Below are 27,983 nucleotides of genomic sequence, written 5' to 3'. Positions count from 1 at the left end.
ATATAAAACAAAATAAAACTAAAAAATATAAAATAAAACAGGTTAAAATAATAGAATAAAGTCTTCAAAGAAAAAAATAAAATAAATTAACTTAAATAGACTTAAATAAAATAAGCGAAAATCAAACAAAACATAGTATAATATAATATAAGCGTTTAAAATTACTATTGTATAAAAAATAATACATGCAAACTTATCTATATTTATTTTAGTAATAGTAGCATGCTAATTGTTTCATTAATAAGTCATTGTTAATATATTCAACAACCATTATTTTGCATTAACAAATATTTATTATGCAAGTTCAACAACTCACCTATACTTTGCGGCGCAACGAGATGCACAAAGCCGGCTGAGAAGAGTATCAAACAGACCGGCAGTGAGACCCACGCGAAATACTGTGTGATCGGCTGGGAGGTGAGATCGCGATAGAGCCACACCCGCGCTAAACAATAACAGAACAATTTGTTGTCAATGCAAAATACTATGGTATGTTAAAGAAAATAAATTAGAAGACCAACCAACCATTTGTGCAAACATTGATGCCTTTGTCCACCACATACGATACGAAGGCCATTATGACACCCAGCAGCGCTAAGAATACCCAATCTTCGCCGAGGCGCGCAAATGTACGTTTCCATATCCATGATGAGACTTTTAGCATGCGCGACGAACGTTTGCCCAGCAATTCCTGTAAATATTTCCCAGCACTGCTGCTTTATAAACGATTCGTTCAAATTTGGATAAACACAAACAAATACTAGTGACTACAAAAGGGTTAAAGCGAGGGTGCAGTAAGCGCCTATGCTTAGGCAGCATAATTTATAATCGATTTGCTGTTACCATATTTGTATATATGTATGTATGCGTGTATGTGTGCTTAAATAAATATGTACAGAGTGTGCTAGACTTTATACGGATAAGTTAAGTAAATATATTTTAAATAAATACAAACAAAAAATTTTCTTGTTTGGAAAGAAAAAATGTATTTTTAGCAATAAAGTTAGAAAACAAGAGTCTTCAGCTAGATAAAAAGTACAATAGATGCAAAAATATACAACAGTATAAAGGAAAAATATACGACCATGCCAGAACATGTAGTTTTAATTTTTTATTGAAGAAACTCAAGAACTTGCAAGTTGAAAAAAAAACGAAAAAAAAAGTTTTGGGTATACGAAAAATGTGCTTAAAAATTCAAAGCAAAGCTTCAAGTCAAACATTTTCTGTTTTATTAGTTTATATTTTTGATAAGTGAACTCGCCTTTAACTGAAATAATGCGATCCGTTACAGCACGACGTGCTGGTTTGCAAAAATATACAACTATTTGGATATATAGATTTTTGGTGAAAACTCTGCATAATTTTATTCCGGTTTTATGGGTAAAGAAGGCAACAAAAATGCTGACGAATTATCCTAATAATTCCAAATTTATAATGTAATTGTAACAGCTCATGCTTTAGTAATCTATTTTTTATTAGTTATACCTATTATAATTGGAGTACTTGAAAATTTACTTGCTGGAAGAGCAATACTTTAAGTCTGGTAGCTACTAATTCCCAATAGAAACGAACTAAAGAGGGTAAATGGGTTTACGGGTTTAAAAAAAAATTTTTTATTGTCTTATTATATTCTCAACTCTAGAATACTGTCCTAAATTTTCAAGTTGATCCGAGTAATAGTTTCGGAGATACAGCCTTGAGAACTTGTGCGCTCAAAGCTTGCTAGGCCAAGTGCGTCGCCTTTAAACGCGTTTTTCTCGAAACCGCGTTTTTAAAGTCGGTTGGAAAGATATCTCGAGAACTACTCAACCGATCTTAATGAAATTTTACACAGATCTTTGAGATACAATTCTTAAAGACTTGGACGAAGGATTTTTTTTGATTACAACTATTTGTAAACAAATTTCGCGAAATTTTCACTGAAATTTTCAATTTTTTGTTTATAATGTCTGCCAAAAATAAAATTTTCTGTTTTTTTTCGTCCAAGTTCTAAATTAAGGTTTTAACTAAAATACGTATTTACCCACTATAGATGATCCTGTAAGCAGTAATGGTGTCAAGGTGGGCGCATATTTTTTCGGAGGGGTCACCGGCAATGGCGTCGCAATGGCCGAGTTTAAAATATTTTTTTCCAAAAATTTCAGAATTTTTTTTGTTTATTTTGTAGTGTATTTTTGTAACAATAAAAAGTTCTTATAAAATATTTAATTTTTATGTGAGAAAAATAAGTTGGAAAAATTCGGTTTTTTACACGAGAAAAACCTATGTAACCTCTTAATATTGAGATATTGAGCATGATGAACCAAATAATATCTATTTCTACCATGAAAAAGTAGCTCATAAAATAGCTAAGACTGTAATTCAAATATTTATTTACAACAACTTTACCTTTAAAAATCAAATTCCCGTAAATTTATTCTCATTCAGTTGTAATTATTTTGCACTCAATCATTGCGTAAGAAGTGTTTTGAAAATATTTTTATGGCATGCAATTAAGACATTTATGTGTAATTATTAATAACATTTATTTGAGCGTGAAAGATTTTCTTGTTTGTTTACCTTGTTCCTTTGTTTGTCTTCTTGCTTTCGGCGTTTCTCGAGTAATTTGAGTTTTCTGGCTTCATCTTTGGCAAATTCTCCTAAATCTTTGGTATAGCGGCCATACATCTGTGTTAAAAAAATTGGAAATTATTCAGTATTTTTTTAAATTTTATTGAATATTAATATACATATAATATTAATCTATTTTGAAATATTACATTTATTAAATATAAAATAAACTTTTAAAATATATTATTGAGAAACTATAAAGTAAGTCTTTTAAATTTAAATTTTCCGCAAAACCCCATTCATCGAAATCTTTTTTTTTCAAAGTTGGTATGACCGTCAGTGACATCAGTGCCAAATGTCTTATCAAAATAATAATTGGTGTTTAGTATTCGCTTGTATTTCTGAAGTACATACAATTTCACGTAGAAGTCCTCAAGAGACTCAAACGAAGGGTCAATCGGGCCCGACAAAATGAAATCATATTAGACACCTTGCCGAAAAAGAGTAACTTAGAAGAACTAATATTGGAGCGATTATTAATTGAGCATAATTTAAATATATAAATCACAGCTAAGCAATTTAAATTTTATTTACGTTAAGTCAAGCCATATTTTGTATACAACCCTGTTAAATATATAAGTCTTTGATTTTAAAGTAAATTTCGAATATATTTTTCAAAAGGTATCAAATTGTATGTGTAGGAAAAAATTCCTGAGTTCCTTAATATAGGATTGTTCTAAAAGAGCTAATAAGGCTTTCTATGAGCGGGTTTTTGCTTAATTGCCTTTCAAGTTTTTCTTTTGAATTTTCGAGAACTAAGCAGAAGGAAATCAAAGCCAACTGAATCAACTTTTTTAGTGTAGATGAATATGATACGAATGATATTGATGGAATCGTGTTAAAGATCAATCTCATGGTTAAGCCAAGGATAGGTGCCACAGTGGACATTGATCAACTTAGCTGACTGACTGATATTACGAAAGGTTACGAGCCTTAATAACAACATCAAAAAACAAGTAAGGAAGGGCTAAGTTCGGGTATCACCGAACATTTTATACTCTCGCATGATAAAGTGATAATCGAGATTTCATTATCCGTTATTTACATATTTTTCAAATACCGTATTTGTGTAACGTTTTATTCCGTTATCATCATTGGTTCCTAATGTATACAGAGAAAGCATCAGATGGAATTCAAAATAGCGTTATATTGGAAGAAGGCGTGGTTGTGAACCGATTTCACCCATATTTCGTACATGTCATCAGGGTGTTAAGAAAATATTATATACCGAATTTCATTGAAATCGGTCGAGGAGTTCCTGAGATATGGTTTTTGGTCCATAAGTGGGCGAGACCACGCCCATTTTCAATTTTTAAAAAAAGCCTGGGTGCAGCTTCCTTCTGCAATTTCTTCCGTAAAATTTAGTGTTTCTGACGTTTTTTGTTAGTCCGTTAACGCACTTTTAGTGATTTTCAACATAACCTTTGTATGGGAGGTGGGTGTGGTTATTATCCGATTTCTTCCATTTTTGAACTGTATATGGAAATGCCTAAAGAAAACGACTCTGTAGAGTTTGGTTGACATACCTATAGTAGTTTCCGAGATACGTACAAAAAACTTAGTAGGGGGCGGGGCCACGCCCACTTTTCCAAAACAATTGGGTCCAAATATGCCCCTCCTTAATGCGATCCTTTGTGCCAAATTTCACTTTAATATCTTTATTTATGGCTTAGTTATGACACTTTATAGGTTTTCGGTTTTCGCCATTTTGTGGGCGTGGCAGTTGGCCGATTTTGCCCATCTTCGAACTTAACCTTCTTATGGAGCCAACAAATACGTGTACCAAGTTTCAGCATGATATCTCAATTTTTACTCAAGTTACAGCTTGCACGGACGGACGGACAGACGGACGGACAGACGGACGGACAGACAGACATCCGGATTTCAACTCTACTCGTCACCCTGATCACTTTGGTATATATAACCCCATATCTGACTCTTTTAGTTTTAGGACTTACAAACAACCGTTATGTGAACAAAACTATAATACTCTCCTTAGCAACTTGTTGCGAGAGTATAAAAAAAAAACATCAAAAAACTAGGAGTCTGACTGAATTTCCCTTTTTACTTTAGGTGTGTGTCTTGGCTTAATCTGACGAAATGAGTTTGTATAAGATTTCAAAGGCTTGTAAATAACAAATCGACATTATGAGACGTTTCCTTATAAGAAATATATGAACCTAGATGTCTTGAAGAACTTATGAAAATATATGGTTTTATAGATGCGTAATACTGCGTAAACGAATTTCCAAAGTGTGTAAATAATTCATTTTCAACAACCTTATGAAAACTATAGTGTTACATTAGAATACATAAAAAAAAAATACAAGTATTTTCGCTTTTCCCAGTCTGATACAAAAATAAAATAAATACAAATTTCTTAAAATTATTTGCTTGCTCTACATAAGACTGCCGAAAGTCTCTCATGGTGCGGCCGTTTCCAAGTGTCCGTCACACATTTGTCTGTCTCACTTGAAGGCTGCGTTTTTGCTTTGTCACTCAAATGGGCGCGAGTACACCGATGCCATTTGCTCTTTATCTCTCTCGTGTGTCTTGTTTGTCTCATTTGTTTTTACTTCAAAAATATTATTTACCGCTAGCTAGACTTGCTGCTAGACGAAAATCTATTTTTACCAAGCATGCAAGAAATATTGGCAACACTTCGAATTTATTTTGTTTCATTGGCGACGATGAAAAAGAAAACAAAACAGCGTATATAATAAAAATAATAAAACAAAATAAGAGAAACAAAGTCAAGTACAAAATATTATTGCTAAAAATACAAATATGTGTACAGTGGCGCGCAAATAAATATTAACTGCACGTTATTTGTAGCAATTTAATTAACTACACCGTGTAACATTGAAAATATTATGTTTGGCTTCAGGTAAAGTTAAATACAACTGCTATGCTTACGCCGTGTGCTTAACAACTAAATAATATTTATTTGAGCGTTTAGTAAAAAATATGCACACATCTGCCTTTATGATTGAAAGGTTACTCATACGCCCCAACCAGCCTCATGCCATTTTCGAAAGCTACTAAGTTAAGCTGAATTAAATGTGTTTTTTATATGTTAAACATCAAAAATGTGTAATTACAAAACTCGCTAAAAAATTTAAAATTTTAAAAACAAAATTTCAATTTGATTATTTTTTCAATTTCGTTCATTTATAATTGTTTTTAAAATAATTATAAAACATATTTTTTTGCGTGAGAAGTGACAAAATTAAAATTAAAAAAATTTTCGATTTGACTTTTTTTTCAATTTCAGTTTGATTTCGTTAATTTATAATTAATTTTTAAAATAACTATGAGACATTATTTTTTTTAACTTCTTTTACGAACTAAATAATATATTTTTTACTATATTTTATTTTTAATTATTAATTACTTTGTTTGTGACGTATGATTAGGCAGAAAAAAATAAAAGTAATTGAAAGTAACAGTGAAAAAAGTAAGAATTATTTTTTTAAAGCTTTTAATTTTTTTTTTGAATTGTTTTAGGTTTTTTTTTCAATATAATTTAGTTTTGTATATTTTTTAGAGACTTTTCTATTCAATAAAATTAAGTTATGTATATTTTGCCTCTCTTCTATATTATATTTTAATAAATATTTGAAAATAATTTTCAAACAAATTTTATTATAATTTTAGTATTCCAAAAATAAAGCGCGAACTGGTTTCTTTACTTTAATTTTTTCCTTAATAAAACTAAACAATTCAAACGGGAAACCGCATTTTATGTAGCTAAAATTTTACGAAAGTAAACAGCAAACAACACAAAACATAATTAAAACGGTAATTAGCAAATTTACAAATGCGGCCGATAAGTGTAGCTATTGGCACATAAACAGCCATTAAGCAGCCACTTCAACCCGCCACCTGTGCTGCTGTAGTGCAATAACAAAAACAAATAACTCAATGCGTTGCCGCCGTAATCGCAGCGAAGCGTTGAAAGAAGCTGCATTAAATGGGGGGCATAAATAATTTGTCGTAAAATGAAATTAGCTGAATTGGCAATTATATGTAGAAAGTGTGTAAGTGTGTTAGTGCATTTGTAAGAGATTGTGAAGTGGCGGATAAGTGTGTGGTGAGTGCAATTAAGTGTGCTGCACGTAAGCGCAAACGAAACTTTGTATATGGCTATAATAGTGCTGTGAGCGCTAGAAAGGCATTGGGAAAGCATTTGTTTATAAAGCACAGCCGCTGAATGGGCAAGGAAGTACGTAAAAATCTATATATATGTATGTGTTTATTTATATATATTATATACAAAACTCTGTTGGCGATGATTAAGTAAACACTATTTAACTACGTAAACTTATAATTAATAAAAGTTGAATAATTAAATCAAGATAAAATAAATAAAGCAAAATAAAAAATATACTGAAATATAAACCTATATAAAAAAATAATATCAAAATAAAGTATATCAAAATAATATGTGAAAAAAATACAAACGAGTTTCTTACTAATTCTACAGAAAGTATTTCATACTTCGCAAAATTGCTGATATCATTATAATCCAGTCACTAAGAAATTTACTTATAACTAGAAAACTATTCCACACTCCCTAATAAATGTAAATTAAAGCAACTTTTTGTTTTAAGCTAATTTAGACATGTAAATATGTGCATAGCAATTAACAACAATGCATGTAATTAAAAAGAGTTGTGTAATGCATTCAAATTGTAAGCAGCTGAGTAAGCATGGAGACATGCACTATAGAAAATTATTGGGGGAACGTAAGCCTGCGTTTATATGGTAGTATACATACATGTGAACTAATAAATATTTACAAAACAAAATTTTGGTTAGGTACACAAGATGGAAAAATAATATTTAAATATATTTGTAGAATGGAATTCTAGCACTCGAAGAACTTATATTCATACATGAATGCATGAATGAGTTGTTGTTGGGCTAATTTTAGAATAGTTTTGCCTTCTTGACAGTCTCCAAGCACCTTTTATTTCAAATTATGCTGAGTTAAACTTGTCAGCTTTAGGAAAAAAGTTACACTGAAACAGCAATAATTTGAGTTGTAAGTCAGTTACAGCGGAAAAATTTTTAATTTACTTCCCAATTTGAAAAACAAAGAATGCGGCATATGCACTTGCATTCAAAAAAATAATGGAACGGCAATATATGAAATAGTTTTTATTTGTAATGCCTTTTATTAACAACGGCCTAATTTATTTGCATTGAAATTGGTATAGGAAGTGGTTACGTATACGCCACAGTGCTTCTATATACATTATAATATAATGGTAAATGACCAAACTTATGTTTATAATCGTAAAAAAAATTTGGTCATTAGCTAATAACTATGCCGCAAGTTCTCTGAAGGCACATATTTAACTGTTTTCTTTTGAAAATTGTTCAGCTTTACAGCTTCTTAGTAATGCATGCTAAAAAAAATTTTGGATTACAGATAAAAATACATACTGAATTCATATATTTTTCTTTCAGCATATTCTGGAGCATTTTTGCCTTTAGTCGCCACTCAAATCGGAAATTATGCATTTTTAAGTGATTTGCTTCGAGATTTGGCTTACGACCGCTGTATAAATAAACGACTTGTTTATTTATATTTACGTTTGAGTATGTTATTTCGGTCAAGTGTATTTAAATTCCTATTTCCATAAAAAATTATGTTTGCTGCTAATATTTTTTTTATATGTATATACATAAATATAAACAACATTTAATTTATTGGTCAAAGCAAGTCAATGGAAGATGAGGAATGAATGCATGCAATAGAAGGGTTGATATGATTATTTTTAATTCAGTAAATATAAAAGAAGTGTAATTTAAGAGTCATATATCTTACTATTAAATTTTTTGAGTTAAAACAAAATATGGAGAGTTTTGAAGAATAGCAAAGTAAATATCTGTCTTCAAATTTTATATTTGATCTTAACACACAACGCCTAAAAATTTGAGCGGAAAGCGAAAGTCTACACAAAAAGTTGTCAGAATACAAGTTTGGAAAATATGGCACAACTCATATTGAAACAAAATTTGAGTTTTGGTTATAAAATGGTTATGTACTGGTTATTATATCTGAGAGCGATTTTCGATTTTTTTTGATGATACGTTGTTTTGCATTTTAGGTGACGGTATGTATATCACAACTCTTGGAGGTCAAAGAGAGAATTATGTGTGAGTGTAGAAAACCAAAAAAATATTTTTTAAATAAATATTTGAAACTATTATTATTGCTTCATTTAAATCATAGCTTTGAAAGAGTAAAGAGTAAATTTCCTGATGATCCTAACCCTCGCATACACTTACATAATAGAATGCCTCGATTTCGACATCAATTTGATTCTTCTGCTGTCCACCACTATCATAACTATCCACGCTAGCTTTGCGCTGCGATTTGCGCCGCAACGAGGAGCGTCGCTTAATCGCCTCCCGTTGCTCCTTCTCCTTTTGTTCCTCGCGTTTAAGATAATCATCGCGATTGATCAGCAATTCCGGCTCAAAGGCATACTCGCGGATATATTCATCGTCGGTATCCGAGTCGAACATGTGGCGGGGCGATTGATGCGCCGCAGCGCATGCGCTGCACGAACAAAACTAACAAAATTGGTAATAACAACAAAAATGAAGAGCTGCGAAACCAAATGCTGAATACGAACAAAATAAATTGAGCAAAACAGCTATAGTGCAAGGTGAATGTGTGTTGTTGGCACAAGGCAAAGAAGTGTTGCTTGCTGCTGGCGTTGGTAACCGGCGCGCAGGCCGAAAATAATGATGTGACACGACGACGTGACGACAGCAATGCGCAAAGTTTTATTGCAAATGAGGTAGACACGGCTCAAGCAAATGTTTCAAATGTGTCTCACTTATGAGTACACACGTATTGTTTTGTTTTGTTTTATTTTATTTTATGTTATTGTATTTGTTTTTTGTTTTTAAGAATTTTCACGGGCATGTGTGTGTTTTATTTTTGTTTCGTTTTGGCGAGACTTTATTAAATCTTTTGCTCGCCTTTTGTCTGCTTTCTATGTACTTTACATTCGAATTTCACGAATTTTTTCTTGCGCATAATATTTCACACACATTTCTTCATATTTCATAGATGTCTTTTGCATTAAGTTATTTGCGAAATATCACCGACACTGTTTGCCTCAATGTGAAATGCGCATTTGGCGGTCAGCGGCGACAACATCGCGACGCGTCACACGCGCACTCGCCTCTAGCCCTCTAGCCCTTGAGCCGCTGAAGACATTGTCAGTGTACTTGGTGCCAGGCGCATAACCCTGTCGCAGTGTAACCCCTCGTTGGCATTCTGGTCGAAGGCGATCCTTGTCGCTTGTGGCCATAATATGCTCGGCTGCAGCTGCTCGGCGTCAAGGCGACTGATTCATATTTGATGTTGAAATTTATTGTGTTTGTTGTTTTAGAAATTTGTCAGGCACCGCATCGTAGGCATTTTGTGCTGAGTAAGTTTTTTGCGAGATATTTTGCGGAAAAAGGGGAGAGAGAAGGCGCTATAGTTAGTATCTGAGCAGTATTTGAGCAAGATCTGATGGATTTTACGTTTATTTGTGATCAATTTACAAACAAAATATATATTTTTTTATGCAGAAATGTATTGTATGACTTAACACTTAATTATTTCATTTAATGTGTAATATTTGGAGAGCATTAATCTTTGTGATTACCAAATTTTTGATTAAATTTGAATTTTAAAATTTTTACGTAAAGTTATTTTGCATACTGTTACACACAATCCAAGCACTATTTTAATTTATTAATTTTTATTTTTTATTTTAATTTCAATTTTTTTATTTTAATTTTATTTTATTAAAATTTTCACTTTTGGTCTAAAAATCAATATTTTTTAATAATTATTTTTTAATAAATATTTTTTCTATTTATTTAATAAACGCTTGCACAATTTCAAAGCAGTAATTTGCTATTGCGCTCAACTATAATTTATGACATATTATATATACACACGTTTACACTCATTAATACCTGCCGTTTCGTGTATGTGACGTGAATACTTATTTTTCACTTATTATAGTAATTTCTTTTTGTTTTGAATTATGATTTTTAACCACTATTTTATAAATTTATTACTATTTTATACACATATCGACACACGTTTAATATATTAAATTTTTTCCCATTTCCACTATATTTTGCTAAAGAGAAAATATGGATTTTATGTTATTCATTATGGATTTTTCTACTTTTCTTCTTCTTCTTCGGCAACCTTTAAAATCACTATACTAATGAAATTGCTAACCACATTTTCTAAACCATTTCCTTGTCATAGTTATTTATACATCAATGGTTTCATAATTTTGTTTGAATTTCCATATTAAACAAATATAATATTAATTATTAATGAACGTTAGCTTTGATAGCCCAAAAATATTAAATTTTCCCAGAATTAAGCACGACGCACGAATGGCAATTCAATTGATCGTCGCACTAACGTTCGCGAAAACTTTTTGAAAACTGAACGGGGAAAAGCTTTTTCACTTGAATGGGATTATTGAAAATTGCTTGTAGTTGGTGGTTTCCTTTATTCCATTGTTTTAAGGTGACCAGGTGTGGTGGATATGAACAAGAATGTGTGCTAAATTGAATTGGTAAATGAAGTGTACGAATACGAGCTTTTTGTAGCTTTTGAAGCATGTCTAAAATGACAGGTGTTTAAAGATTTTTTTTGAAAATTTACATTTTTGATTTTGGCACTTTGATTATTAAGCTATCATGTATAAATTTAAGTACTTTTAATATAAAAAAAAATATTTTTTAACAAACACATTTTTTTTACAGATAGCTGAGAAAGTATTTTTTAACAAATAAATTAATTTTTTTAACCAAAAAAATATATATGAGTGTTTGATTTAACAAAATCACTGTTTCGCACAGAAAATTATTTCGAAATGACTATTTGAGCACTGTGAGTTAAAAGCGATAGCTTTTTAAAACGTTCTCCTCAGCTTGAAACTAATTGGAACACCTTTTATCAGGGAGAATGTTTATATCTTTTAACTGGTACCAATAAAATGAGACTAACTTTAACAGTATCTTCTCAGCTGTCTTTGAGTAAATAAAGAAAAAGTTATACATACAAATTAAAGAACGTCATTAGTAACTTAAATAATTCAAAAAAGTATAATTATAGAAATTGCTTCAAATTCTGGTCGGTGCAAAATTGTCCCTGCAAAAAGATATCCGCGGGTTTCATTACGTCAAAATTAATGGCAATCGTAGTCAGAATAATAAAAATGTCATTATTTAAATTACAATGCTAAATTACGTCAAAACTTTTCAATCCAAGGAGGTAACAGTAAAATTTGTGCTTTTGCATCGCTTGACACTGAAATGCTGTTCAATTAAAACATAACGGTTGCTGGCAAAAAGATTTACTTTTGTCAAATCAGCTGACCATTTTATACTTTTCATCAAATTTTTTAATCGAACAAAAGATATGCCCCTTTAAATGACGAAACATGCGCTTATATACTAACTCTGTAACTACTTATTTCATTAAAAATTGTCTAGGTACGATTTATCATCAAATTTTACATAAATCATATATTTTTTAATCGAACAAGAAAAGAAAGCAAGTACTTTTTATGGCGGCTTAAAAGCAAAGACTCTGAAGCTAACTAAGTAAGAAGCGCTATGGAGCTTTTCTCACCTTTAAATGACGAAACATGCGCTTAAAACTATACTAACTCTGTAACTACTTATTTCATTAAAAATTGTCTAGGTACGATACTGGCACCCACAAAAAGTAGAAAATTAGTAGAAAATACTTTAAGTCTGGTCACCCATCTTTGACCAAGCAAGTCCACATATCAAGTGCGTCCATCTTTTTCCCCTAACCTACTAGATATATGCCAATATGGGCATATGCTAGGGTCTGAAGACTGTTAAAAAAGCTATTTCTGATATTTGCAAGAAATAATATACTAAATGGACAAATGAGAAAGCTTCAAAGCACTCGCTTTGCGTACAAACCAGCAGCTTGAATAATCCGATTATAAATAATATTTCATGAATGGTCAGCACATTTATTTTTTATGTTTATATATTTTGCTTTTAACATAAAATAACCACAAGGCGGTATAAAAGAACGCCAAGCCCACGAGCTGGCCGCGCCAACTGCAACAAGCGGGTGAGCGGGGCAGCATGAGGTCAGCAGAAGCGGTTGCAGATGAAGAAGCATGCGCTTAATAAACAGCAGACGCTGTGAAGACAGATGGACGTTGAAGAGCGATGGACAGATGAGGCAACGAAATAGATGGGCAATGTGGAAAATGTTTGCGCAGACAAATCGACAAATATGAGCAGCAAATGAGTAGAATTATGAGCAAAAGATGAGTAGAAGTGTTAATGATGGGAATTCGCGAGAAAAAAATTTATAAATGTTAAAGTTTTCGCGTATGACCGGAGATAGGAAGGGTGCCAGCGATATAAATTTGCAGTTCTTTTATGTGTGTGTGTGTATATTTTAGAAAACTCGTCAGAATTATACGCGGAAAGCATATCAGCGCCACTTACTGCGCTCATCTGCATGCCTGTCTGTCAAGCTGATTGTCAGTCAATAGAAATGCCGAAATGCTTTGTGGGAAGCTTTTATGGAAATATTTTTATCGGCATTATTTGTTATTGCTTTTTTTTGGGATTTTGAGATTAGCTAAATAAGTTTACTTTTTTTGGGAATTTAATTATTTTTGTTTACTTTGCTATTTTTGTAGAATTTGAACAATCAATGAACTATTGAAGGATCATTTGTATGATTGCATCCGGTTCCGGCTCAAAATTGTGTTAATTGGAAAATAATTAAAAGAAGTGTGAGTAAACAAGGTTTTATACTATTTTATGTATATCCCACGAGCAACTCTAGGTATTTGTAAGCTTTTCTTCGGTCTTAAAAGACTTTTCGTTGACTATGAAAAATTACCATTATAATATTTATTTCCTGTGACACATAACGGAATATTATAACTACATAATTAAACACTACACTTATTCAAAAAGCATGCTTCATTCATTTATACTTAAACTCTACAAAAAAAAGTGAAACAACATGCTCATTTGCTTACTAGGGTATCAATATATCCGAAGGGATCATCGTCATCCGAAGATGAATCCGAATCACGCCCATGATCAGCTGGCGGTGGGCATGGATAGAAGGCTTGCGATTTGATTTTCGGTTGCTTTGACACCCGTCGCAACTCCTCCTCCATGGAGATGGTGCTGTTGCGTCGCTGCCGAAATTGACGCAGAAACTTTTCGAAGTCAGCCCATTCCGAGTCGACGACTTCAACATTTTCTTCGCCGAATTCTTCGTCGTAGCGTGGTTCGCGTTGATGTTCGCGCATGCGTGACTCGCTGTCGCGTGCGTGCGGGTGACGACTGGCGAGGTAAACCATTTTTTTGCTTGTTTATTAATGTAAGCTAATTATCACTCGATTGTGGGTTATTGTTTGTGCATTATTTTCTAGAAATTGTTTGTTTTTGTTTTCTATTGGTTCTTTACGGTTTTGAATTTCGTATATTTCTTTAAGATTTGATGTGAATGCTAATAAAAAATCAAAGATAATTATGAATATTTTGTATTTATGATTGGACCGAAGTTAAGGAGTACGAAAAGATTTCCAAAGTTTACGAAAAGCTGGCAGATTATTGTTCGAAGTTAAAAGAATTGCCAAGCATGAGTTCATTGTAGTCAAGCACGCTTGAAAAAAGTTACATTTATGAAGGTCGCCTTAGAAGAAAACCCGAAGGTGTATAGACTACGTGGAATCAATTATTTTTGAGATTTTAGCAGGAAAGTTTGATCTACTTTTTTTTAAGTATAAATATGCATAGAGCTGAAAGCTGTGTTTTTAACATAAAAAAATATTTTTGGAGATTATCTTTTGTTCATTTCGAACTCCAAGTCATCCGTTAAAAAATTGATGGACGTTCGTAATGACAATACTTGGCTAATATTGCCGAGTATTTGAACTCTTCATAAATTTTAATTGTAATAGAAACGATTTGTTGTAATAAACAGTTGTTGTAGTAATGATGAGTAGAAGAAACGAAGGAGAAATGCTAATCGAAAGGTGCTCCCAAGACAACCGGATGTCGGTATATGACTGATACAACTTTATGCTAAAGTATTGACTTTGACTGGAGCAGCAAATTTTGCGAAAATTTTTGAAAGTTGATTTCAAGATGTTTTAAAAACTACAACAACTACTCATGGTAAGTTTTAGCAAAGTTAGACTTTTGGGGATTTTTGCTATATATAGTACTCAACACGTACAAACAAAATCGATTAAACACATTTTTTAAAGTTTTCGGTATTTTATATATGCATATTTGTATAATACAGATAACTTTTTTTACACAATATAGTTTTTATGTTTCATTCATATGTAGATATATATTCCATTTTTTTTGCAAATAGTAAATTTATTCAAATATTTTTTAACTTTTTTTGTACATAATGAATATAAATTTTTTTTAACTTTTTTATAATATTATTTTTTTAATTTTTAAACGAAAATTTCATGATAAGCTTCAAAAAAAGGAATTTTCCGTCCGATAGAAATCCTTTATTTTATATGCAATGGCCGTTTTTCTCATTCTAAATTCCAGTCTAAGTTGCTAATTGAAATTTTTTGCATTAAATGTTGCCACGCTTTCGCAATTACAGCTGCGTCTTAATGATTTAATAACGCCACGAAATCTTCGTCACGCTCAATCGTTGTGCATACTTGCAGCAAATAGTGGTGTTCGGTCTTCGAGACTTCGGACTGAAGCTTCAAATTTTGCAATGTGCTAATTTGTCTCTATTAAATATTTCCGGCAATTTGTACACAATGCGTCATTAAACACACACGCGCGCACGCATACACATAAACCTACAGATCAGTATACAATAAAGCTGAGCTATTAAAGGTCACGAGGTACTAATTTAGTCACCGAACATTTTGATTATTCCTTCAGAAAATCTCACTGACAGTTACAACGGTTTGTTTGAAGAGGACTTTTCACTAAGTCACAACTGGCCACACAGCGCCACCAGGTATCCGATATGTGTCGATGTATCGAGTAGAAATGGACGTCGCGACGTTTCGCACTCAACTGAAATGTGATCGCTACGAAATCGTGTGTCGAAGGCAATACCACAAAAAGATCCATTAAATTTTAAACTAACCTTAATCAGATCTTGCCACATACTACAACTATATATACATTTTTTATATCTAAGTATATATTCAACCTAAATGATCATTCGGACTGTTCATTAGCTGTTATAAATGAAGATTAACTGTGCGCAACTGAGTATCAAGCTTAAAAATGCTCAAGCCAGGCACAAGAATCACTCATGAGGCGCAGAAAGTCTTACTAGAGAGGCGCACAAACATCTTCATTATATACAACATAGTATGTACATATGAATGGAGATCAGCGACTTGCGCGCTTGTCACCAAACACATAAAATGCTTCAAATTGCCTCAAAAGTATCTACAAGTGTATGTATGTATACGGTTGTGTGTTGTGTGTAAAGCATGCGAAACAAAGATTGCAGCTTAATTTCATAAATTTATCAATTTACTACTTTAACCGGTCACTCTCCAAGCAACTGTGCATATGTAGGCACATGAAACTATTATAATATACATACATATATACGTGCATCCATATCTTAGATGCGCTCATCGCAAACCATATACTATTACTATATATTTCTACGCGTAGTATGTACATATGTATGTGTATTACTTGAGTCCAATTGTAAGCGTATCGCAAACGCCTTCATTTAATATCAGCATGCCGGCTAAAATGAAATGAAATGAAGCTTATTTACTCATAAACTGTTCTTAACTCATCTTATAGCCACCATATACTACATAGCGGCTCTTCTTCCACATACAACATAGGAGAATGAAATATTAATCGAGCGCCTCACCCCCTACTCACATGGTAGTTTGCTGGTATTTGCTTTAATGTGTACTTCTCACTTTATCAAGAATATGTCAGAGATGCCAAGCTTGAGAGAGCCGACTTATTTTTTCAGAGATTAGTTGGATTAAGATGACAGGTAATGGTATTTAAAGCACATAAACAAATGATAAATATTTTTTAACAATGAAGAGCGGGGTCTAAAAGCTTTGAAGCGATTTTAAAATCAAGGAATAATACGAAGAGCTTGAGATACTCGCTAGCAGAGAAGTTCGGCACGAAAATTTTATGACAAATTAAGGCAGCAAACAAATGGTTTTACATAAGTCCGGGCCGGCTTATACAAAGGCAGCAAAGGAAATCTGACAACAAACACACAGAGTACACTCGAAATGTGGAGGGAATACTTCTCGAACCTTCTAAATGACGGAAGCAGTACTGCGACGGACGAAGAAGAATACATTGTTGTTCCGCCACTCGACCAGAACGAGGTGAAAACTGCACTACGGCGGCTTAAGAAGAACAAAGCTCCAATAGATTACCGGCTGAGCTATTTAAAGCCAGCAGCGAGGTGTTGAAGAGACACATTTTCCAGCTGCTAAGTATGATTTGGTCGGATGAATACATGCCAAATGGGTGGAATGTATTTTGCCCTATCCACAAGAAGGGAGATCCTGCAACTATCGCATAAAAGGTTCTTTCGACAGTTTGTGCGAATGACTTAAGCCCATTGTAAATAAACCTATTGGACTCTTTACAAACAGATCGACACCCATCCCCTTTTTTTCGATTTCAAAGCCGCTTTCGACAGCACTGATAGGAGCTACCTATTCGACGCCATACCTAAATTTGGTATCCCTGCAAAGCTCATAAGATAAAGTACCTGGGGGCCACATACAAAGATTCGTCGCCTCTTGGAAACTATATCACTGTTGTCAGCTATAAATTTGAAAAGGTTAAGGACTTTGTATATCTCGGAACCAGCATAAATTCCACCAATAATCTAAGCCTGGAGGTCAAGCGCAGAATTTCTCTTGCCAGCAGGTGCTACATTTTGTTCGGTAGGGAATTAAAAAGCAGTTCCCTCTCTCGACGAACAAAAAGTACGCCCTATAAATCTCTCATTTTTTCCGTCCTATTAGAAATGCAGAATCATGGACGATGACCTTCCGAGATTAGAAAGCACTTGGAGCATTCGAGCGAACTGTTCTTCGCAAGATCTTTGGAGCAGTCCGCGAATGATGAGTATCGAAGAAGATGGAACCACGAACTGTATAAACTATATGGCGACAAAAATATAGTTAAGCGCATATAAATTCAACGAATGCGCTGGTTAGGCAGTGATGAATACATGAATAGATCTCCAGCAAAAAAGTCCTTCGACTCAAGACCCAGGGGTACACAACGAAAGCAAGGGCGTCCACACATCCAATGGAAGGAACAAGTGAATAGGGACCTGTCTGCACTTGGGATGTACAACTAGCATGAACTCGCAAAGAATAGAGGCAACTGGCGAAGTTTCTCGGCCCAGACCGACCCTCGGTTGTTGTGTCAAAAAAGAAGATGATATACATACATATGTATTCATATATACGAGTACTTAGATTAAAAATTTCATACTTATAAGTAAGAGACAATTTTTAAAAATACTCAAAATTTACTGTAAAATTTTACTATTATTAATTTTATTAAGTTTTTGTTTAAAAATGTAATAATAAAATCACTTAAGTGAACTTCATCAGAAATGAAGGGATTTAATTTTACGTTTTGTGGTATTGCAATTTATTATATTGGCAACTCTAGCATAATGCTGCCTTCGTTAGTATGTATTTTTATTCGTTGTCATGGCATGATCTTTGTTCTTTCTTGTTTAAATGCATCCTAAAATACAGACATGTACAGTTATAAACCCAAAAATACACTCAAGCAGATATTGAATATATAGTATTTACTAACTTGATAATGATATATTCAATAAAAATATGTAAGTAATAAAATACTGTATTATGGAGTTTGCTTAGGTTAACTGTATCGAAATTGGTACACAGTTAGAAACTCTTAGAGCGGTTAGAGGTAAGACTGGTAAGAAACTAATTATATAAAGAACAGACGGTTAAAGGATACATCTAGAGTGAAATAAAAAAAATAGATTTTTTAATATTTTAATAGGATATATGAAAATAGTTACTGCCTTCTAAAGTGTAGCAACTCAGTTCAACCAGCTCCAGCAGCTGATCATATCTTTAAACGCGTTTTTCTCAACTAAACTCTCAAATTTTTTTGAGTAATTACTCGGAGACAAATGATCCGATCACTTTTATTTTTTTTTGTAAAAGTACAAAAGCGCTCTAGTTGCGGTCTAGTATGCACAAAATCCATTCAACATTTCAGCAAGTCCAAGAGGCTTTATTACTGCACTTTGATATCAAGTAGGTTGACTCGGTTTTATTGATGCTAATAAGGCGTTTTTTTAGAGAATTTCGCTAGAAACTCGTCGGAGTTCACCGTAATAAATCAAAATTGTACGAGTGGTATAAATCATTTTGATTTAGTACACGGCTTACTTCGTATTAGAACCCATTACCAATAAATATTAACAAGTTGCTTATTTGTAATAGTAATAAAAGCAATAGCAAAACTTAACTCCGCCTCAATGCCAATCAACTTTTGCTATGGTCAGTACAATAACGGTAATAGTGTGTCTATAATGCGACTTGTCAATACAAGGGTGCATCCCAAGTGCTGCCCGTTGTTTTGCGCATCGGGCATAGTTTGTTTAATTAGCTACTCTTTAATAGTGATGGCCGATATCCATCGATGAATGCTTAACGGAGATATATCTATTCATTGTATTGAAAGCGTATAAAATACAGCATGTGCAAGAACTGAAAATCGCTCGACCTTTCCAAGCGACATCGCTTCGCTCTATGGGCTCTTGAAAAGTTCCAAGAAGATCCGACGTTTTCGAACCAAATTTTATTCAGCAATGATACACATTTCTGGCTCAATGGGTAAGTAAACAAACAAAATTGCCGCTTTTGGGACGAAAAGTAATTTGAAGAGATTCAAGAGCTGCCATTTCACCAAGAAAAAACAACGGTTTGGTGTAGTTTGTGGGCCGGTGGAATCATCGGATCATATTTCTTAAATATGATGCCGGTGTGAACGTAACCTATTTGATGCCTGAAATTGAAGCTCGTTATCTCGGCGACATTTTCTTTCAACAAGACTTCGCCACACACATAGCATCAATTGGGTCGGTTGATTGGTTATCAAGATCATGTGATATCACATTGTTCAAGTCTAACGTCAATGCGGACAGTACTGCACGATTTAGGCCTTGGAGCAAAACATCACCCGTGCCTTTCGCCAGTTACCAGCCGAAATGCTCGAACTAATCATCGAAAATTGGACTCAACGGATGGACCATCTGAGACATAGCCATGGCACCATTTGAAAGAGATAATCTTCAAAAAATAAATGCCAAAGAATGTTCTTTCGAATGATAATAAACATTTCCCAATAAGTTTGAAGCTTCTATGGTTTTTTTTTTTAAGTAGGGGAACCTCGAAATGGATGTATAATACTTGTATATTTCATTGCTTGAGAACTCCAATAACATTATGAATGAATTGAAATTGCTTTTATTATTTAATCCTGAACAGGGCATATTAAGTTTCCCACAATGTTTGTATTTCCCAAAAAGAAATGCCGAAGAACCACTAAAATATAAACATTCAGCACTGTTTGTATATATTCAAATTAGTCCCTCAGTATTTGAGATTTTTCACACATCCTTTACTCCCGAGGAAGCTGTTCATTTATCGAAACTGCCGATATTGGATCACTACAGCATATAGCTGTCATACAAACTGAGCGATCAACATCGAGTTCTTATATGGAAAACTTTTGTATTTGACGAGACATCTTCACGAAATTTGCCACTGATTATTAGTTTAAACTAAATTACGATATCCTAACAAACTGTCCACATTGGACCATTTTAGCATATAGCTGCCATACAAACTGAGTGAACAAAATCGAGATAAAGATCTTTTTATATCCTATATATGCTATAGAAATGCAAGTGTGTACGGTATTAAAACTGAAAATGGCGTCCTTTCTTGTTTTTACACAATTTAAAGTCTTAATCCCCCTGAAAGAATCAGCTTGATTAAAAACATAATATTTTTTTCAAAACGTATAGACCTCAACTGCTGATAATAAAAACTGAATACAGCTACTAATCACACTGATGTTCTGACGATCACTCATATGATGCTCACTGCTTGAATTTAAACCAAATCAACATTGTTTATAATTTTTTGATGTTTTACATGCTTTATCAAAAGATTTTAAAACGGGTGTGATATGACTGAATTTTCCCACAAACAATATATTTCTACAAATTGTTGTTTAATTACCAAGCATCTTTTATTAAAATTACTTTTCTATAAAAATCACATGATAATCAGCTCTCAATGATTTTACTGTTCGGAGGCTTTTGACAGGACAACATCTTCTGCAAACATCATATAGTACATCTCAATGTATAATTATATATTTTCACTTTCTAATTTCAGCACAGCGATACATACTAACCTTTTTCGCTTTCACTTGTGTTTTATCCATTTTCTTGTGAGACATAGCATCTAATATATAAAAAATATGCGAACTTTCCGAATTCTTACGTACACACAGTGTCGAGGCAGCGGCCGTGCTGTAGACACTTTGCAGCAACACTTAACAAATCGACACGCCCGCCAGTCAACCAACAACGTTCTGAGAGAGATTCTCGCACAACGGCGTTATGGCCAAAACTGTGACCAAAAGCCGAACCTCGAAGTGTATAAAAAAAGAATGTACGCCACCGATACAAGAAAGTGCATGTGAGTGTGTGTGTGTGCGTGTTTGTACGCAAATATAAGACAAATATTCGCGAAAATTGCGAAGACAACAAAAAACAGCATCACATTGCTCGTATAACCTTTATCGAAGATAAATAAAGATGCTAATTAAAAAAGCGACAAATCTACCGCCAAGGAAGAGGTAAGCATGCCGAGTGTGCCGAGCAGCAGTAATTAAATAACAAAGACAGTAATACTGACAACAACAGCGGCGATGGAAAGGTGGAATAATTAGTGAAATAAAAGCAACAACAAGCGAAAAACTAAATAAAAGAAAAAAATTACAAAAAAACAATGTTAAAATCGTTGCATTGCCGAAGCTATAATACCCTTCATAAGCAAAAATTATTTCAAAATAATACAGGAACTTGTTACCAATCGCTCAGTTTGTATGACAGCAGTTTTCAATGTGAAAAAAATTGGTTCGGAGATTGTAGTGTGGACTTGGACAACAATCCGCGCCAAATTTCGTGAAGCCATCCTGTTAAATAAGCAGTTTTCCATACAAGTACTTGATTTCGTTCGAACCGTTTGTACAGCAGCACTAGGATCCGTTTCCACCAGATTAGCAGCAACTTTTGGACAAAAGGACATGCGCGAAATTTCATATCGATATCTCAAAACCTGAGGGCAGATGAACAGACTATGGCAAAATCGACTCAGCTCGTCACGTTGATAATTTATATATGTACATGTAATATATGTATGTACATTTTTTAGGGGTCTCCGACTTTTTCTTCCAGTTTTGAGGAACTTCGTAAACTTAAGATGTTACATGGGCTCCCTTGGGTAAAAAACAGCCTTTTTTCAGCATCAACTTTAAATTGAATTTAGGACAATATTCCAGAATTGCTGTAGAATTTAATAAGACAAAAAAAAATTATATTTTTTGAAACCCGTAAACCTCTGTAACCCCTTAATACATATATACTGTGCAGGGTATAAAAACAAATAAGTGCGGCTGAAAAGTGCTTAAAGAGTGCAGATAATGGCATGGATTGCGTGGTACATGAGTGTGCAAAAATATAAAACTTTACAACCACAACAACAATGTAGGGCGTAATCCTTTGCGGCAGCGCACAGCGTCATGTGCAAGTGAAGTAGAATTAATGAAGTAGAAATTAAACTCAAATACAGGGCAATAAAGACGTCATACATGTATGTATAATATACATATGTGTAATATATATACATATGTATAAGCGCGCAAGTTGGCCCAAATGGCAAGTAAATAAAAGCTGTTGGGTCTTGGCTGTCGTCTAATTAACGCCGACCGCCAGCACATAACACATGCGTCATGTAAACACAGATACATAAAATCACACACATATATGTACACCTACCTCACTACCTCACTACCACACATGTGAGCACACATTGCATGCTTGTGATAACGGTAATCAACAGCCTGTTGCTGGCGGCTAATTGTCTCAACAAACACAATAAATTCGCCAAAACTCCATAATGTCGAAAAAGAAACAATTAAATACACAATAAATAATAACAGCAATGCAAATAATAATAACAATAACAACAATAATGTAATTCAATTAAAAACATACTGGCATTAGGCTGTTTAAGGCGTTATGCCTCAACACCTTATTAATTAGCTTGTAGACATACTAATAAGCAAATGGTAATTATGAAAAGCAAATAGCACCAACAACAACAACAACACCTAGCCAAACATAACCGCACTATGCGCGTTCAATTAGTATGACTTTATGTATTTAGCAGCGATAAAAGCCGCCGTATCAATAAAATTCAGCAGTTAGTTGCTTTAACAAATCCACACAGTGCTCGCCAACCGACGCCTACGCGCCACCAACCCGGCGCGCGGTTTATCTGCCTCGGAAATCAAAGCCAAAACAAGCGGTACAAATATCAAGTGATTGATCGTTACGCACATACACTTACGCACACACATACACACACGAAAATATAACTAAAATTGTAGCGCTAAAGTGCTGAGCACTTAATGGCTTTCTGGCTGCCATGAACCCAGCAGAAAAATGTGATGGGTGGCGCTACTAAGAAGGCGAGGATTCGAAAGCACTTTGAGGATTCAGAATATTGAAAAACTGTTGTTCAAGAGTTGTTGCTTTTGGTATGTTTGCATATACCATATATAATAGTAACGGTTCTGAAATCAAATATGAAATAAAAATCCCTCGTCGTAAGGTTTTTGCTTCTCACAAAACCCATAAACATCGATAATGTTGGCAAAAATCGATAGCATAACTTTAAAAAAAAACGACTGTTATTAGGTCGGGCGAAACCGAAACCATCAACCAAACCAAATGCTACAGAAAAATACTTCAGTGGTATTCTCTCGGCTGAGAGTCCAAATAGAACATGTCATTGTCGAAATAATTTCTCACAAGTGCCAATCACTGACGGTTTGTCTGTCGTTAGTCTCGTAAACTTTTCAATTTGAACAATTTAGTTTTGAAGTAGTTGCGCGTATTTGCTGCTGGGTTAAACCGCTCATTTGGATTAGATTATTTACTGTTGTATGACGTAGTGGTAGGAATTTCGTAAAAGCGCAATGCCGTTAAGTTCAAGTGAAAGGAATAATTTATGACTTCGTCATAAATGCAAACCACAGTGCTATATTTAGATAAGATTAGCAAATCGCAGTGAAATCGCGGTGAAATCGCCGTGCCATAGATTAGCTAAAAGCATACAAATTTAATAGACTGGGAGCAAAGTTAGGTTGATAACAGAAAGTTGGTTCCTCCGAAAGCACAATCACACATATGTTCATATAACGGTGCTGGTCATTAAAGAGCTGACAGAAATGCGGGATTTAGATAAAAAAATGTAAGGTTGTGGCAAAAAATAAGAATAATATATCAAACCGTTTGGAAAAATGGCTCACAGCACTGGCTCTGTTACTTAATGATCGCATCACTATTTCAAGCAGGAGTTATATATTTTAACCATTTTTGTGCCCTGCACAAAGTATATATTGGATAGTCGAAAAAGTCTTTTCGTATTTCTAATCAAACTTCATTCTTCAACTTTTTTTATTTATAATAATAAATAAATAAGCAAGTATGTACAATTTTCGACTGCACAGCAGTCTGCAGATGCAGGACTAAGGCCCTTGGATCAATGTTTCCGGATAGGGATCGCATAGCTGCATTAGCACCTGGAAGTCTATTGAACTTCATCAATGCGCATGGGCTAGGTGAGTCTATGTGAGTTAGGAGAGGGCACAATAGACCAAAGGTCGCGGTGCATTCCTCATATTCAATCAATCAATGTACAATTTTGGTAGACTACTTTTTGCAATTTTTCCGCTAGAGTCATAATTCCATCAGTGCAAATCGAAATTTCGACATTTTCAGAGCGAATTTGATGTTTACGTTTTTGCTTGATCTTGAAAAGCTATATCGAAAACAAATATGCGTGTGCAAAAATTGCAACTCTGTAACTACATATGTATATATGTAAATTATATACTTTTCTGTTGAAAGTTGGTCAATGTAAAGACAAAACTTTCAATTCATGCCAAAACGAGTTTTCACATTATAATAAGGAGCGGCCAGACAGACATATATACAGACTAACGACCTTTTTCGGTTAACGGTAATTAGGCGTGTATAAATTTAACTTATTTATTTACAAGCAAATAATTTTTTAACGAAGGCGATACTAAAAGTAAATTTTGAACAATTACGTCACAGAAAAATACAGGAAGAACGAAACAGCGACGAAATATAATGCGAAGAGGCAGAAGTGCATTTTGATGAAAAAAAATTAATAAAAGTGCATATACATATTTACTAAAGCAAGGTAGTGTGCTCTTATACAAATACTTTTTCCGTTATTTTCTTCTCAATTAGAAACAGGTTTAAGCTTCGTGAGTCCTCGCTTAAGAGTCGGTGACATAAAAGTCAACCAATATAGATAAGGTAATTCTTAGCGTATAGTGTAGCGCATAACAAAACAATGAGATCTGCTGGTCAGTTCAGCACGAGATCTATTGCAACAACAAAAAGATAAATATTTCCGTTATTTGCTTTATTTCGCTACCCTGAGTTGCGGTTATATCTTGAAAAATCACAATTATCAATTACAATCAATATTTTGTGCGAAATTTAAATTTCATAATATAAAATTTTGTTCAAATAAACAAACAAATTATATGCACTTTAATATACATAAGTTATTTACACAATTGTGAAAACAAAAAACAATTTGCATATTCATATTATATTGAAAAGCGCTTGTAGACAAATCACGAGATTATTTTAACGCAGGCAAACAAACATAAATTAAATAAATATAACTGTAATTAATACGGTATAACTGAGAAAAGAAAACGTGCAAAAAATACAAAAGCGTGGTCACATGACTTCTAATCCGCTACTTAAAGCAAAAAATCGTCGCGGTGAGGCAGCAAAAATATAATGCTTTATTAATGAATTTTAATAAGAAGATAAATGCAAATTCAGAGACAGAAATAATAACAAATAAAAATAACAATAACAATATCTCAAAAATTTTGTTGTCCCAGAAGTTTTCATTTGATTTATCTTCTAACTGAGAGCATACAACTTTGTATAAAAGCCTTTAAAGCTAGCGAACTCGATGATATTTATCGATCTACATCACTTCTAAGTCTCTCAATCTTCATTGCTATAACAATTGTGAGAGATTGAGAGAGTACAAGACGCAAAAATCAACTAATATGTGCTCTAAAACGAAGTAGCCGAACATTTGTCAATACTACTGAGATATTACGAGGGTTCGCATGCTTTTTATGGCTCTCAAAACTTCTTCTAAAATCACAATTATGCATTTGAGGCTTTTATTGAAAGGTTTTAGAAAAGCTTTAATATCTTTATTGTATTAGTTCGATAGAAATCAGCATTTTTATGAAGCAACAGCCAAATTTTACTTCAGTTAGTCTCAAAATATCATTAAATCTTCTGGCTTTATATTAGTCTAAAAAAATTATAAAGACACCGTTTCTAATATATGTTTTTATAATTGTCATACTACGATGGGTAAAAAATAGTAAGAATTTTTAATTTAATATTCGTGCGAAAACTCATTCCGTGACATCTGTGTTAAATGTCTTATCAAAATAATCATTAGTGTTTTAGTTTACGCTTTGTCTACCTCAAGTACAGAAAGTGCATTCGGCGATTTTTCTGGTGCCGAAACTTTCAGAATGTTGGAAAAGGCCTTCGGTGATAATTCGGTGTTCCGAGCAAATGTTTTTGATTGGTACAAATTAATCAAAGAGAGTCGAGAACGCGTTGACGACGAACAACGTCCAGAACGGCCATCAACATTAGCTCACGCCAATAAAATAAAAGAATTGGTGTTTGAGATTTGGTGATTAACAGTCAGAGATCTTACTGGCATCATTAGAATATCAAAGAGATTAGTGAAAAAAGCTTTTAAGGATCATTCGGGCCTGGGAAAAGTGAAAGCACGCTTGGTTCCAAAATCAACCAATTTTTTCGAAAAACAGCGTCGCGTTAACGACAGTGAAGCATTGCTTTCCGACTATCAGGATGTCATCAAACGAATTATTACTCGCAATGAGTCTTGAGTCTACACCTACGACCCGAAAACAGACGATCAATCGGCCGAATATCGTGGCAAAGTTGAGCCGAAGCTGAAAAAACCACGTCAAAGCAGGCCAAAAATAAAGGTTATGTTGACAGTTTTCTTCGATTACCGAGGTGTGGTGCTTTCCGAATTCTTTCCGACCGGCCAAACTGTCAACAGAGAATACTACTTAAGTGTTATGCGTTGTTTGCGCGAAACTAAGGGTAAAAGAAGCCGGAATTATGGTCCGATAACTCTTGGTTTTTACACCACGATAATGCACCGTCGCATACAGCATTGATTCTTCGTAAGTTTTTTGCCAAATTTTCAACTAATATCGTGCCGCAATCACCGTATTCGCCTGATTTAGCTCCATGTGACTTCTGGGGAAACCGTTGTGATTCAATTGAAGATATTTATTAAACGTGAATGGCGCAAACGTTAAGGCTATACCGGAAATTGACTTTAACAACTGTTTCGAGGATTGAAAAAAACGTGGGGATTGCTTTGAAAAGGACGGCAAAGATTTGGAAGAATAAATTAAGAATTTTAAAATTATGATCAGAGTCTTACTATTTTTGCTCATAGGTATATCGTTAGCAGATGGTTTCAAAAACACAGTTGACACAGAATTATCACATTTTGAATCAGAAAAGATCCTAATCAAATATCATATTTGGTTTTTTGTTTTGTTATTTCACCATGTTTTAAAATATTTCTCCAATTTAACATTTAATTTCATGCCCATATTTCATATACATACGCATACCATATATCCAATTTTGCTACGCCATGGCGTATGAGTGATTTGTTTCCGCTTACTAAACACTTCACAGAAATTATCGAAATCTCGATAAATTTAAATTTTTATATTTTTCACCACACATACTTGCATTTAATTGGCAAATGCAATGAATCACTACAAGTAAGGCAGATGTTGCAAAATTT

At 33.6% G+C, this 27,983-nt stretch overlaps 1 protein-coding gene across 15 annotated transcripts in view; it reads right to left on the bottom strand.

Annotated features, from left to right (window-relative positions):
• LOC126751157 (chloride channel protein 2) overlaps positions 1-27,983 on the bottom strand; it is a 49,006-nt gene that overhangs the window by 13,610 nt on the left and 7,413 nt on the right. For 2 of the 15 annotated variants that reach the window (XM_050461189.1, XM_050461190.1), the window contains exons 1-5: positions 15,366-15,746; positions 13,701-14,179; positions 2,560-2,667; positions 526-691; positions 317-445 (exon numbers count right to left, since the gene is read on the bottom strand). In XM_050461189.1, coding sequence (XP_050317146.1) covers positions 317-445; positions 526-691; positions 2,560-2,667; positions 13,701-14,030 — 733 coding nt within the window. In that variant the 5' untranslated portion in view covers positions 14,031-14,179; positions 15,366-15,746. Of the gene's footprint in view, positions 1-316; positions 446-525; positions 711-2,559; positions 2,668-8,910; positions 10,301-10,605; positions 11,085-13,700; positions 14,180-15,365; positions 15,750-27,983 lie in introns of those variants that run through there. The other 13 variants (XM_050461185.1, XM_050461192.1, XM_050461193.1 and 10 more) reach the window with 12 other exon arrangements.

Source organism: Bactrocera neohumeralis, chromosome 2, assembly GCF_024586455.1.
Source record: "Bactrocera neohumeralis isolate Rockhampton chromosome 2, APGP_CSIRO_Bneo_wtdbg2-racon-allhic-juicebox.fasta_v2, whole genome shotgun sequence".
NCBI lineage: Eukaryota > Metazoa > Arthropoda > Insecta > Diptera > Tephritidae > Bactrocera > Bactrocera neohumeralis.
The sequence above is the reverse complement of the archived record's forward strand: the minus strand, read 5'-3'. Positions and strand labels throughout refer to the sequence as shown.